We start from the raw sequence: 12,664 nt of genomic DNA on the forward strand, positions 1-12,664 counted from the left end.
TTCAGATCTGTGCCGATTTCCTGTGACTTTCCCATTGTCGTGTTTGTAACCAAGTCTATTTACATAATCACACGAGCCCTATTTAAATGGGCTCAGAGAAGTCAACAGGTGTCGTCAATCATAATCACTCACATGATGTTAGGAGGCCATGCTATGAAGCTGATTTGATTGTAAAGTTTTTACATCATCAAAATTGATCAGCAGATTTGGTCACATTTTCAAATTCACAAAAGAACCAAACGTCATGAATGTTTTTTTGTGACCCACAAGTATGTGCTACAATCACTCAACCCCCCAAAAAATAAGAGTTGTAGAAATTATTGGAAACTCAAGACAGCCATGACATTATGTCCTGTAATCTTTTGACCACGACTGTAAATATCACAAACTGAGACCAACATGGAATAGTAGTGACCACTAATGGTGAAAGTACAGAATAACAAGAATGTAGGAGTAAAAAAATATTTATTGGAGAAACATGTTAGCCACACACACCGTACTTATTAACATATAATACATTAAACATTATACAAAACACTCACACAGACGAGAACAATTTGCCAGCAAAACGGCGTTTTTTTTGGTTTTTTTTCAGTGGCTGGGCCGGAAGGGGAAGGGCATCCCTGTCATGAATGGCTGAGCGGGGTACTGCGGATGCGAGGCCAGCGGTGTGTGCGGCGCGTGTATGGGGTGCGAGGCGATGGGAGAATGGGACGCGTGCGGGCTAAAAGCCATAGGCGGGGTGTGGATGTTGTTGAAGTACATCACCGGGCCGGACAACACCAACTGGAGCAAACTGCAGGAGCAAAAAAAACACACAAGGTAAATGGGACGAATGGAATTATTCTAATATATTATGTATAATAAGCAAAAACCTGTAGTTACTTCTTAAAGCCACTAGATGGCGACAAAGACCAGTAATAGGACTCATGTCAGTTCAAGTGTCATTCAATCAATCAATGTTTACTTATATAGACCTAAATCACTAGTGTCTCAAAGGGCTGCACAAACCACTACATATGTCCTGTTTATTACAGAAGCATGTAAATTAGCTCAAAATTACATTTTTTTAAAGAAGAAATAGCCTTCATGTATAATGAAACATCTTTAAGTGACGTTCACAATATCAGACTTGGACAACCCTACTGTGCTAAAAAATAGGGCCTAACAAAATCATTCTTCCGACTGAATAACATTAATTCGGTACGAATGTGGTGAAAGATCTTCCCCATTTTTTGAAACCACAAATTATGAAAAGAACACCACCTGGCATTGTTCACACTGCAGGTCAATTACAATTTTTTCTTCCCTTATAAGCATACTCGCCAACCTTGACTCCTCTGATTTCGGGAAGTGGGGGGCGTGGTCCGCGGTTGGGTGAGGGGCGTGGTTGGGGGCGTGGTTAAGAGGGGAGGAGTATATTTACAGCTATCCATCCGTCCATTTTTCTACCGCTTACTCCCTTTGGGGTCGCGGGGGGGGGGGCACTGGTGCCTATCTCAGCTACAATCGGGCGGAAGGCGGGGTAAACCCTGGAAAAGTCGACACCTCATTGCAGTATGTGTAGAAATCTTTATAATTGAATTACTTGTTAATTTTTCAACAAGTTTTTAGTTATTTTTATATCCTTATAGTCCCCTAGAGGGGGTGGGGGGGTTGCCCACATATGCGGTCCTCTCCAAGGTTTCTCATAGTCATCATTGTCAACCAAGTCCCACTGGGTGTGAGTTTTCCTTGCCCTTATGTGGGCTCTACCGAGCATGTCGTGGTGGTTTGTGTTGTGCAGCCCTTTGAGATACTAGTGATTTAGGGCTATATAATTGATCATTGATAGATATCTTTTTTTCCAAATAGTTAAAAAAAGACCACTACAAATGAGAAATATTTTGCACTGTTATACAATTTAATAAATCAGAAACTGATGACATAGTGCTGTATTTTACTTCTTTATCAACCAAAAATGATTTGCTCTGATTAGGGGGTACTTGAATCCCAAAAAATGTTCACAGGGGGTACATCTCTGAAAAAAGGTTGAGAACCATTGCTCTAAAAGCCGTAGATGCTATTGTCACATATGCATGGACAGTAGATGGCAGTATTGTCCTGTTTGAGAGTGTCACAACATTGCTGTTTACGGCAGACGAACTGCTTTACGGTAGACGAAAAGGTGACTGCTTTTGTTGTGTGTTGTTGTCTAACATTACACCCTCATAAGAAACCAATAACTCGCCCTCGATCATTCTACAGTTATAACGTCATTGGGCAGGCACTCTGTTTATATTGTGGGAAAGCGGACATGAAAACAGGCTGTCAACACGTCACTCGGGTCCGCATGGAGCTGGAGAGGGCGTGGCCTCCAGCTCCGCCTGAATTTCGGGAGAAAATTTGTCCCGGGAGGTTTTCGGGAGAGGCCCTGAAATTTGGGAGTATCCCGGAAAATCCGGGAGTGTTGGCAATTATGCTTATATGTGACCCGTATCGGATTTTTTGGACAGTACAATTCAGAATTTTTCAAATCCGACCCAGTCGTCTTTCATTCATGGATATAAAAAAAGATATGCACCTAATGTGACTGCAGTGTGAACGCTCTGGTCGCATTCCTCCAACCAATATGACATCATTCTCCTCCAAGACAGACGGTTGCAGAATAAATAGTTGACAAATGGGCACAAAAACAGCAAAAATAATGTTTTGGGAACTCACGTCAATCATGTTCCATCACTCCCTTCTTGGAGCAGACGTCGCAGGAAAATGTCCCAAAAACTGCAAAAGGGCCAAAATGCTTGACCTCGTCCTTCTTATTCTTCAACGCGATATTCTGCTCAGAAAACGTTGACTTTGATTGCACAAAAATCCTTAAAATTGCCACAAATGCGGAATTGAAGCCCTGTGATGAGGTCATGTCTGAATGCCGGTCAGATTGCATTCACATTAGACATTTATTTTTTCTCTTGTAATGTGAACGATTAAATTAAAATATTGCTTTTAACAAAAAAAAAAATATGAATCTGACATCTTACCCTGCAATGTGAACATAGCCTTTGTCGCCACTAGTGGTTTAAAGAGGAACTGCATTTATTTTTGTATTTTATTTGTTTTTTTTATGTTGCCTTAAATAAATCCCTGGAAGAGCAAAGTTGGTGCTTTCTTACTTGTTGTGTGGGAGGCGTGAACAGATGGCTCTCAGGTCCTCTGTAAGAAAAAACAACAATAATACATTAGATTCCATCCATCCATTTTTCTACCGCTTATTCCCTTAAATTGTATACCCTATTTTCCGGACTATAAAGAGCACTTAAAAGCCTTTTTTTCCCCTTTATAACCTGGTGCGCCTCATGTAAGGAATAAGTTTGGTTGAGTGTACCGGCCTCGGATCAATTTTATTTGGTAAATTGTGTAAGAATTTTTTTCATTTTCCTGAGGGAACTCTCCTGAAGGAATCAATAAAGTACTATCTAGCCATCTACCTATCTATAAGTGTGACCAATAGATGGCAGTCAAACATAAGATATAAGTGTAGGCTGCACTGTTTGATGTGCTTCAACATTCCAGCATTATTACGGTGTGTGTATAAGGAAATACATATTCTCTGGATTTTTGTTTTGCAATATTATTCAAAAGCAACTTTTCTTACCTTTTAGTACCTGCTGATCTGTATTTGGGATCTGCATGAATCCTGAAAAATTGTAGTCGATAAGTTTCTTCTTTTTCTCTATCTTCTTGTTATGGGACATCCATCCTCCGCTGTTGCCATTTCTAATATAAAGTAGTGTAAACTTCTTACTTATATCCGTCAGTAAACTCGCCATGAAAGCGCTAAAACATAATGGTGTAGTGAGTTTACATTATTCACCCAAGGAACTTTAGTTATTAGAGAGTTCCGGTCGGATGTTTTTTTGCGGGTGTTGTTGTTTCCGGATGAGGAGATGCTACTCTGTTTTTGATTTGAGTCAAGTCCGAATGTCATTCAAACAGTTAGCTCCATCTTTTGACACTTCTTCCACCCCCGTCCTTGCACGCTACACCGCTCATTTTCTCCAGACTGGACTATTGCAATACCCTCTATGATGGGGTCACCAGCATAGAGGGCAGCCTTAGATCTGACAACCAGATGACCCCGAAGGTTCCATGGTCAAACTTAGTGACAAAAGGAGACCATGCTTTCTCAGTGATGACACCTAGGCTATGGAATAAGCTCCCTTTGAATATCAAGTCCGCCACTACTCTGGACTCTTTTAGAGCACAGCTTAAAACTCACCTCTTAACCGCAGATAACTTGATTTATGCATTCATTGTGACTCTTAAATATATATTTTGGATTCCTTTGTGTGTTTCAGTCTCTGTTTTTTTGTTTCTTCAACAGTTGGTTGGGGGGCGCATAATAAATGAAAATAACATAATAAAGATGACGGGGAGAAGACGGGGAGAGCCACGTAAATAAGACCGCCCACGAAACGGTGCATCCTGAGGCGACTGTCAGAAAGCGGCTCGAAGATGATGTGTAAAACATGAACCATGCAACATTTTGACCAAAGAACCACCATTACATGTAATGTAGACCACAAGGAAGTGTTTTAAATTTAGAAATAATAATAATAATAATATGTGTCAGAAAAAGTGTATGTAAATTATCAAAAACATTTCCGTTCTCTGAGTTCCCACTGAACAGACAAAAGCTATCTTTCAAAAGCTTGGAAAATTCCGCTGCGTACGATGGGAGGAGATGGGAGGGGTTATCCATTGTGATCCAAGACCTGCCCAAGCTCGAACCAGGACCAGCCCAAGCCATCTTTCTCTTTTGTCTTAATGTGACCGAAAACAATGGCTGTTTACATATCCCCCATTCCTTTAGAAACAGCTGTTATGTAAACAGGGAAAAGTCCAAATAAAAAGAGGTGGCGTACAATCTTTCGCCGGAGCGTGCTGAGACACTGTACAAGTGTACACTGTCCAGGCGTCTCTCCTCAAATTGAGCCAAATTGAATTCTGTTTCTGTTTAACTAATTGCTTCTTGTCTTGTTTAATAGATGTCATCAGTGTTTGAACCTGACAATACGACTCCTTTAATGCGCCCTATAATCCGGTGCACCTTATACAGTGGGGCAAAGAAGTATTTAGTCAGCCAGCGATTGTGCAAGTTCTCCCACTTAAAATGATGAGAGGTCTGTAATTTTCATCATGGGTACACTTCAACTGTGAGAGACAGAATGTGAAAAAAAAAAAAGAAATTCACATTGTAGGAATTTTAAAGAATTTCTAAATTATGGTGGAAAATAATACCAAAAAGTTCTATTTTGGTTTCATCTGACCACATGACATTCTCCCAATCCTCTGCTGTATCATCCATGTATCCATTTTGGTATCAACTCAACTCGTCGTGTTTGGAGGAAGAAGAATATTTTATATACTATTATATTATTTTATTATATATGTATGTAAACCAGACTTTGCGGAATTCTACAGAACTCAGCAAACACATTTGGAACCTCAAAGACAATAATGTCGAATATTCAATAACATGGCAAATTCTTGCATCCAGCACACCTTACAACAGTGGTAATAAAAGATGCAACCTATGCTTAAAAGAGGAACTGTTTATTATATATCATCCAGATCTATCATCCCTCAACAAGCGCAGTGAAATTATTTCAACATGCCGCCACAGACGGAAACACCTCCTAGGTAACACATGAGCCAATCACCACACCCTACGCCTGCTTGTACCCACCCACTCTGTGCCCTATATAAACCATTGTATGTGAATGCTTCCATTAAAATCTCCTGATGATTGAGGGAACCCCTCATGAAACAGTTCTGTAGAGATGAAGTAGTCTTGTGATTTTTTCCCACACCTACATATATGTAAATATACATATATATATATATATATATATATATATATATATATATATATATATATATATATATATATATATATATATATATATATATATATATATATATATTGTATACATGTGTGTGTATGTATGTGTGTGTTGTGTATATATATATATATATATATATATATATGTAAGTGTGTGTGAATTTAAATGTATTATATATAGATAATATATAGCATCTAAGCAGCAACCACTGAATTGAATTATATTACTGTATTATATATTGTATATATATATTGTATATGTATAGGGGTGGGACATAAGTGTACTTCTTCCCACTCCCTTTTGAGCCAGTCTTGACATCTACAAAATATTAGTCACATGTAAGGGCGGTATAGCTCGGTTGGTAGAGCGGCCGTGCCAGCAATTTGAGGGTTGCAGGTTCGATTCCCGCTTCCAACCATCCTAGTCACTGGCGTTGTGTCCTTGGGCAAGACACTTTACCCACCTGCTCCCAGTGCCAACCACACTGGTTTAAATGTAACTTAGATATTGGGTTTCACAATGTAAAGCGCTTTGAGTCACTTGAGAAAAGCGCTATATAAATATAATTCACTTCACTAATGTTTTCAATGTAGGTGTAAAAAATAATGTATATATATATATTTCTTTTGTATTTTATGTCATTCTTTTGTTTTGTCTGAATGGCTCAAAATAAACCATTCATTCATTCAGAATACTGAGTTGCATCCCAAGAACACCACACCTACTGTGAAGCATGGGGGTGGAAACATCATGCTTTGGGGAAAGAATGAATGGGGCCATGTATCGTGAGATTTTGAGCCAAAACCTCCTTCCATCAGTGAGAGCATTGAATGGTTGACCAAATACTTATTTTCCACCATAATTTACAAATAAATTCTTTAAAATTCCTACAATGTGAATTCCTGGATTTTTTTTCCCACATTCTGTCTCTCACAGTTGAAGTGTACCTATGATGAAAATTACAGACCTCTGTCATTATTTTAAGTGGGAGAACTTGCAAAATCGCTGGCTGACTAAATACTTTTTTGCCCCACTGTATATGAAAAAATGTAAAAAAAAACAGACCATTCAACGGCAGTGGGCCTTATAGTCCGGACAACACGGTATTTATTTAATTCTGAGACTAAATCAAAGTTGTTAAAGGGGAACATTATCACAATTTCAAAAGGGTTAAAAACAATAAAAATCAGTTCCCAGTGGCTTGTTGTATTGTTTGAAGTTTTTAAAAAAAAATTTACCGGTCCCGTAATATCCCTAAATAAAGCCTTAAAGTGCCTTATTTTCGCTATCTTCGAAACCACTATCCATTTCCCTGTGACGTCATACAGGGCTGCCAATACAAACAACATGGCGGTTAAGATATAGCGACACTAGCTCGGATTCAGACTCGGATTTGAGCGGCTTAAGCGATTCACCAGATTACGCATGTATTGAAACAGATGGTCGGAGTATGGAGGCAGATAGGGAAAATGAAATTGAAGAAGAAATTGAAGCTTTTGAGCGAATAGCTATTGACGCTATTCGGCCATAGCGTGGGTGTACCTAATGAAGTGGCCCAGAGCATGGCTGCCTTATTAGCATCGCCGGTAAAATGTGCGGAACAAACGATCAGGACGTTCGCATCTTGTGACACTGGAGCAACTTAAATCCGTCGATTGGTAAGTGTTTGTTTCGCATTAAATGTGGGTATCTAGTTTCAAATGTACATACAACTAGCGTAAATAGCATGTTAGCATCGATTAGCTGGCAGTCACGCCGCAACCAAATATGTCTGATTAGCACATTAGTCAACAACATCAACAAAACTCACCTTTGTGATTTTGTTGACTTAATCGTTGCAAATGCATCTGCAGGTTATCCATACATCTCTGTGCCATGTCTGCCTTAGCATCGCCGGTAAAATGTGCAGACACTACGGCACATTCAGTGGGGGTCTGGCGGCAGATTTCTTGCCAGTGGTGCAACTTGAATCCCTCCCTCTTAGTGTTGTTACACCCTCCGACAACACACCGACGAGGCATGATGTCTCCAAGGTTCCAAAAAATAGTCGAAAAAACGGAAAATAACAGAGCTGAGACCCGGTGTTTGTAATGTGAAAATGAATATGGCGGGTGTGTTACCTCGGTGACGTCACCGCTAAAAGACAGATAAACAGAAAGGCGTTTAATTGGCCAAAATTCACCCATTTAGAGTTCGGAAATCGGTTAAAAAAATACATGGTCTTTTTTCTGCACCATCAAGGTATATATTGACGCTTGCATAGGTTTGGTGATAATGTTCCACTTTAAAAGGGGAACATTATCACAATTTCAAAATCAGTTCCCAGTGGCTTGTTGTATTTTTTGAAGTTTTTTTCAAAATTTTACCGGTCTCGGAATATCTCTAAATAAAGCTTTAAAGTGCCTTATTTTCGCTCTCTGCGAAGACACTGGCCATTTCCCTGTGACGTCACACAGTGCTGCCAATGTAAACAAACAATGGGAATACCACAGCAAGATATAGCCACATTAGCTCGGATTCAAACTCGGATTTCAGCGGCTTAATCGATTCAACAGATTACGCATGTATTGAAACGGATGGTTGGAGTATGAAAGTATTGAAGAAGAAACTGAAGCTATTGAGCGAATTCATAGCCATAGCATGGCCGAATAGCTGCGTTAGCATCGCCGGTAAAATGTGCGGACCAAACGATCAGGACTTTCGCATCTTGTGACACTGGAGCAACTTAAATCCGTCGATTGGTAAGTGTTTGTTTCGCATTAAATGTGGGTGGAAGGAAACGTAATATAGTTGCAAATGCATCTGCAGGTTATCCATACATCTCTGTACCATGTCTGCTTTAGCACCGCCGGTAAATAGCATGTTAGCGTCGATTAGCGTAGCATGTTAGCATCGATTAGCTGGCTGTCACCCCGCGACCAAATATGTCTGATTAGCACATAAGTCAACAACATCAACAAAACTCACCTTTGTGATTTCGTTGACTATCGTTGCAAATGCATCTGCAGGTTATCCATACATCTCTGTGCCATGTCTGCTTTAGCACCGCCGGTAAATAGCATGTTAGCATCGATTAGCGTAGCATGTTAGCATCGATTAGCTGGCAGTCAACATCAACAAAACTCACCTTTGTGATTTCATTGACTATCGTTGCAAATGCATCTGCAGGTTATCCATACATCTCTGTGCCATGTCTGCCTTAGCATCGCCGGTAAAATGTGCAGACACTCCGGCACATTCAGTGGGGGTCTGGCGGCAGATTTCTTGCCAGTGGTGCAACTTGAATCCCTCCCTCTTAGTGTTGTTACACCCTCCGACAACACACCGACGAGGCATGATGTCTCCAAGGTTCCAAAAAATAGTCGAAAAAACGGAAAATAACAGAGCTGAGACCCGGTGTTTGTAATGTGAAAATGAATATGGCGGCTGTGTTACCTCGGTGACGTCACCGCTAAAAGACCGATAAACAGAAAGGCGTTTAATTGGCCAAAATTCACCCATTTAGAGTTCGGAAATCGGTTAAAAAAATACATGGTCTTTTTTCTGCACCATCAAGGTATATATTGACGCTTGCATAGGTTTGGTGATAATGTTCCCCTTTAAAAGGGGAACATTATCACAATTTCAAAATCAGTTCCCAGTGGCTTGTTGTATTTTTTGAAGTTTTTTTCAAAATTTTACCGGTCTCGGAATATCTCTAAATAAAGCTTTAAAGTGCCTTATTTTCGCTCTCTGCGAAGACACTGGCCATTTCCCTGTGACGTCATACAGTGCTGCCAATGTAAACAATGGGAATACCACAGCAAGATATAGCCACATTAGCTCGGATTCAAACTCGGATTTCAGCGGCTTAAGCGATTCAACAGATTACGCATGTATTGAAACTGATGGTTGGAGTATGAAAGTATTGAAGAAGAAACTGAAGCTATTGAGCGAATTCATAGCCATAGCATGGCCGAATAGCTGCGTTAGCATCGCCGGTAAAATGTGCGGACCAAACGATCAGGACTTTCGCATCTTGTGACACTGGAGCAACTTAAATCCGTCGATTGGTAAGTGTTTGTTTCGCATTATATGTGGGTGGAAGGAAACGTAATATAGTTGCAAATGCATCTGCAGGTTATCCATACATCTCTGTGCCATGTCTGCTTTAGCACCGCCGGTAAATAGCATGTTAGCGTCGATTAGCGTAGCATGTTAGCATCGATTAGCTGGCTGTCACCCCGCGACCAAATATGTCTGATTAGCACATAAGTCAACAACATCAACAAAACTCACCTTTGTGATTTCGTTGACTTTATCGTTGCAAATGCATCTGCAGGTTATCCATACATCTCTGTGCCATGTCTGCTTTAGCACCGCCGGTAAATAGCATGTTAGCATCGATTAGCGTAGCATGTTAGCATCGATTAGCCGGCAGTCAACATCAACAAAACTCACCTTTGTGATTTCGTTGACTATCGTTGCAAATGCATCTGCAGGTTATCCATACATCTCTGTGCCATGTCTGCCTTAGCATCGCCGGTCAAATGTGAAGACACTTTGGTACATTCAATGGGGGTCTGGCGGCAGATTTCTTGCCAGTGGTGCAACTTGAATCCCTCCCTGTTAGTGTTGTTACACCCTCCGACAACACACCGACGAGGCATGATGTCTCCAAGGTTCCAAAAAATAGTCGGAAAAACGGAAAATAACAGAGCTGAGACCCGGTGTTTGTAATGTGTTGAAAATGTAAATGGCGTCGGTGACGTCACGTTCTGACGTCACCGCCTCCAGAGCGATAAACAGAAAGGCGTTTAATTCGCCAAAATTCACCCATTTAGAGTTCGGAAATCGGTTTAAAAAATAGATAGTCTTTTTTCTGCACCATCAAGGTATATATTGACGCTTACGTAGGTCTGGTGATAATGTTCCACTTTAAAGGTGTTTGTTTGATTGGCACACTCACCTCTGGAGCAGAGCAAGGCTCCGTTGGCCATGGCAACCTGCAGGGCCTGAGCCAGCCGGTCCAGAGCCAGCTGCGGATGCACATGCACGTCGGCGGCTGGCGTGTGCGTGTGCTTGTCGGCCTGGTCCAACAGCCGGGACAGGTCAGAGGTCAGCGATGCCAAGGACTCCACCTGGAGGAGGGCCAGGCGACCGAAAATGCCTTTCTCGTTCAGTATGTTCGGCAGGAGCATGAAGACCTGAAACGGGGGAAAAAAAAAAAAGCATCTTGAGTACAAAAAAAAAGGACACGCTAATCTGTGTGAGTTCGCACCTGCAGGACGCTCAAATGGAGCGCGGAGAAAAGGGCCGCCACTTCCTGCTCGCTGCCCGAGCTGCTGTGCGGCAACATCTGCTTCTTGTCCCGCTTGTACACCAGCGGGGCTTTGACGCACCAGCGCACCAGCCCGCCCAGAGGCGTGACGTCCAGCGAGGTGCTCGGCGGGCTGCCGGACAGGGGTGTGTTCAGGAAGGTGACCAGGACCAGGCGAGGGTCCTCTTGGATCCAGGACACAATCATCTGGAGGAGCTCTAGAGGAGGCGTCAGCTCCTCTAAGATAAAAAACAACACAGTTAAACATAACATCACTCCTCCAATAGTGTATCATAATCATATTAGTTGTCACTTAGGAGCCGGTAGGTGGCTGTAATGCAGGGGTGTCCAAACTTTTTCCACAGAGGGCCGCACATGGAAAAATTGAAGCATGCGTGGGCCATTTACATTTTCAAACCATAACAAAATATATGGATTTTTTTTTTTTTATCCTTAGGGCACCTGGAGGAGCATAGAGGGTCTCAGTCACTAAAATGTTAAAAATAAGTCAAATTATTATTATTATTTTTTATTTAATGCTTACAGTAAAGCTCTATATCAACTTGAAGTTGACGGCGTGGCGCATTGGGAGAGTGGCCGTGCGCAACCCGAGGGTCACTGGTTCAAATCCCACCTAGTACAAACCTCGTCACGTCCGTTGTGTCCTGAGCAAGACACTTCACCCTTGCTCCTGATGGGTGCTGGTTGGCGCCTTGCATGGCAGCTCCCTCCATCAGTGTGTGAATGGGTAAATGTGGACGTAGTGTCAAAGCGCTTTGAGTACCTTGAAGGTAGAAAAGCGCTATACAAGTACAACCCATATAAAGTAAAACAAATAAGGTTTTATGCATTTTCTGTCAAAGACAACTTTGTTTTTTATAGTAAAACTGAAATATGCAGTATTTAGATATATAAATTGATAGATAGTACTTTATTGATTCCTTCAGGAGAGTTCCTTTATTTAGCAATTAAAGCCCTCAAAGATCAATAATGCAGGACACCATTGATTTTAATTATTTAATATTTTTGAGTAATCACAGTGAAAAGTTCAATAAAATCCTACAAAATATATTTCAGATCCCAAAGGTTCCCCACTCATAAAGTGAAACATTTTTATGAGTTTTTTTTTTTTTTTACTTTTAACACCTAAATTTCAAGATCAACTTCCGACATATCTGTCGATTTTAAGTTTGAACTATTATGGTTGTTTTATGCTCTTTTGTCAAAACTTTGATGTTTTTATAAGCAACCACACAACATATGCAATATTTTTTCCATATAAAACATTTTAAAGTGATCATTTTTGAGTAATAATTCATTATAACATAGATTTTTTTTGTCCTTTTTTTTTTGGAGCAATAGAAAAAAAAACTGCCTGCATGGCAGCTTTGTGTCAATATTGTCACTTTTTCTCATTAGATTTCATCTCATTCCACTTTTTTTTTTAATTTTTGCATTCCTATTTATTTTGCAATTTTTG

General features: G+C 40.7%; 1 protein-coding gene across 2 annotated transcripts in view; it reads right to left on the minus strand.

Moving 5' to 3' along the window:
* Window positions 1-448: 448 nt before the first annotated feature.
* ints15 (integrator complex subunit 15) overlaps window positions 449-12,664 on the minus strand; it is a 35,973-nt gene continuing 23,757 nt past the window's right edge. Inside the window, exons 5-9 of one of the 2 annotated variants that reach the window (XM_061890493.1) lie at window positions 11,146-11,423; window positions 10,834-11,071; window positions 3,153-3,192; window positions 2,704-2,763; window positions 657-796 (exon numbers count right to left, since the gene is read on the minus strand). In XM_061890493.1, coding sequence (XP_061746477.1) covers window positions 2,709-2,763; window positions 3,153-3,192; window positions 10,834-11,071; window positions 11,146-11,423 — 611 coding nt within the window. In that variant the 3' untranslated portion in view covers window positions 657-796; window positions 2,704-2,708. Of the gene's footprint in view, window positions 797-2,703; window positions 2,764-3,152; window positions 3,193-10,833; window positions 11,072-11,145; window positions 11,424-12,664 lie in introns of both variants that reach the window. The other variant, XM_061890492.1, reaches the window with a different exon arrangement.

The sequence above is a fragment of the Nerophis ophidion genome, linkage group LG28 (genome assembly GCF_033978795.1).
Source record: "Nerophis ophidion isolate RoL-2023_Sa linkage group LG28, RoL_Noph_v1.0, whole genome shotgun sequence".
Taxonomy (NCBI): Eukaryota; Metazoa; Chordata; class Actinopteri; order Syngnathiformes; family Syngnathidae; genus Nerophis; species Nerophis ophidion.